The sequence below is a fragment of the Aedes albopictus genome, unplaced genomic scaffold, assembly GCF_035046485.1.
Source record: "Aedes albopictus strain Foshan unplaced genomic scaffold, AalbF5 HiC_scaffold_1352, whole genome shotgun sequence".
Taxonomy (NCBI): domain Eukaryota; kingdom Metazoa; phylum Arthropoda; class Insecta; order Diptera; family Culicidae; genus Aedes; species Aedes albopictus.
In genome coordinates, this window is record NW_026916760.1 from 1 (window position 1) to 1,040 (window position 1,040).

General features: G+C 59.5%; 1 protein-coding gene across 1 annotated transcript; it reads left to right on the plus strand.

Annotated features, from left to right (window-relative positions):
* The first annotated feature begins 66 nt into the window (after window positions 1-66).
* Window positions 67-1,009, plus strand: LOC134284442 (uncharacterized). Its single transcript, XM_062843292.1, has 2 exons — window positions 67-662; window positions 794-1,009. Exons 1-2 carry the CDS (start codon window positions 183-185, stop codon window positions 860-862), a joined length of 549 nt encoding a protein of 182 aa, XP_062699276.1. The 5' UTR covers window positions 67-182; the 3' UTR covers window positions 863-1,009.
* The last annotated feature ends 31 nt before the right edge of the window (window positions 1,010-1,040 follow it).

A 1,040-nucleotide genomic window follows, 5' to 3' on the forward strand; every position in this document is an offset into this window, starting at 1 on the left:
GGGACGAAGATCGTCGGTAAAGTGATTGTGGCGTTGCGTTGAGGCACAGGGCCCCTCGGAGGGACGAAGAGCTTGCAGTTCGATCAGGGTTAAGTGCACCAGTGACGTTTTTATCCGTAGAGACCCACGGGGGGCGAAACAGGCTTCCGGCCGCCGGGCTTTAGGCCTTAACGGAGTGATCGATGTTGCGTAGTGCCCCTCGGGGGGACGAAGAAGCCCTGATCGCTGCGAGTTGGTGTTTTCGAGGTACACAGTGCTCCCCGGGGAGACGAAAAGCTCCAGTGACAACGTTTAAGAGCCATAGAGCCTCCCGGGAGGACGAAGATGTGGGTGGTTGGGTGTTTTGGTACAAATTCTCGATCCGCCCCGTTCCTGCTTGGGCGCAACGGAGTGAAACCTCGGGGCCCGCAGCTCCAACCCCTGGCACCCTGGTACGGGTCCGCCACGCGGGGGAGGCGATGCGGGGGAAATCGATGACCTCCCACCCCGGGCACCCTGGATGCGGGTCCGCCACGCGGAGAAGGGCGGAAAGTATCACCGTCGGAAGGAGAGCCCTCGGACTAGGGTTCGTTGCTGGAGGATCCTCGGACTGGCAACTCCCAACCCTGGCACCCTGGGCCGGGTCCGCCACGCGGGGGAAAGCGTCGCCAATCCTCACGAAGGTAAGTGTACGATTTGTTGATATTGGGTTCTTCTTTAAGGGGGCGGCACGCCTATTTGCGTGCCCTTTGTGCGGTGCTTTGTTTTATTGCTAGCTGTTAACCGTTTTCTTTTTCTTGGATTGGATTTTCAGGTGCAGTACGAGGAAAACAGAGAGGTTCCAATTCCTGGCACCCTGGACGGACAGGTCCTTCACCGTTAGGAGGCGGGAGGAGGCTTCAATCCTGTCGTGTTTCGCCAGCTTTTCGGCCACTGGTACCCTGGAGACGGGTCCACCAGAGGCTGCCTTCGGTTGATGTTCCTGGGGTGCTGATGATTGTGGCCCGGGGGGCCTGTATGCTGCTGCGTCACGGAGGCCGCCAGTCCCTGTCTAAAGACAG

What these genes read in the sequence shown, in the direction of transcription:
- LOC134284442 (XM_062843292.1), top strand. Translation starts at nt 183, where the DNA reads ATGTTGCGTAGTGCCCCTCGGGGGGACGAAGAAGCCCTGATCGCTGCG. An exon ending in CGTCGCCAATCCTCACGAAG is followed by an intron (nt 663 to 793) that starts GTAAGTGTACGA and finishes TTGGATTTTCAG; the next exon opens with GTGCAGTACGAGGAAAACAG.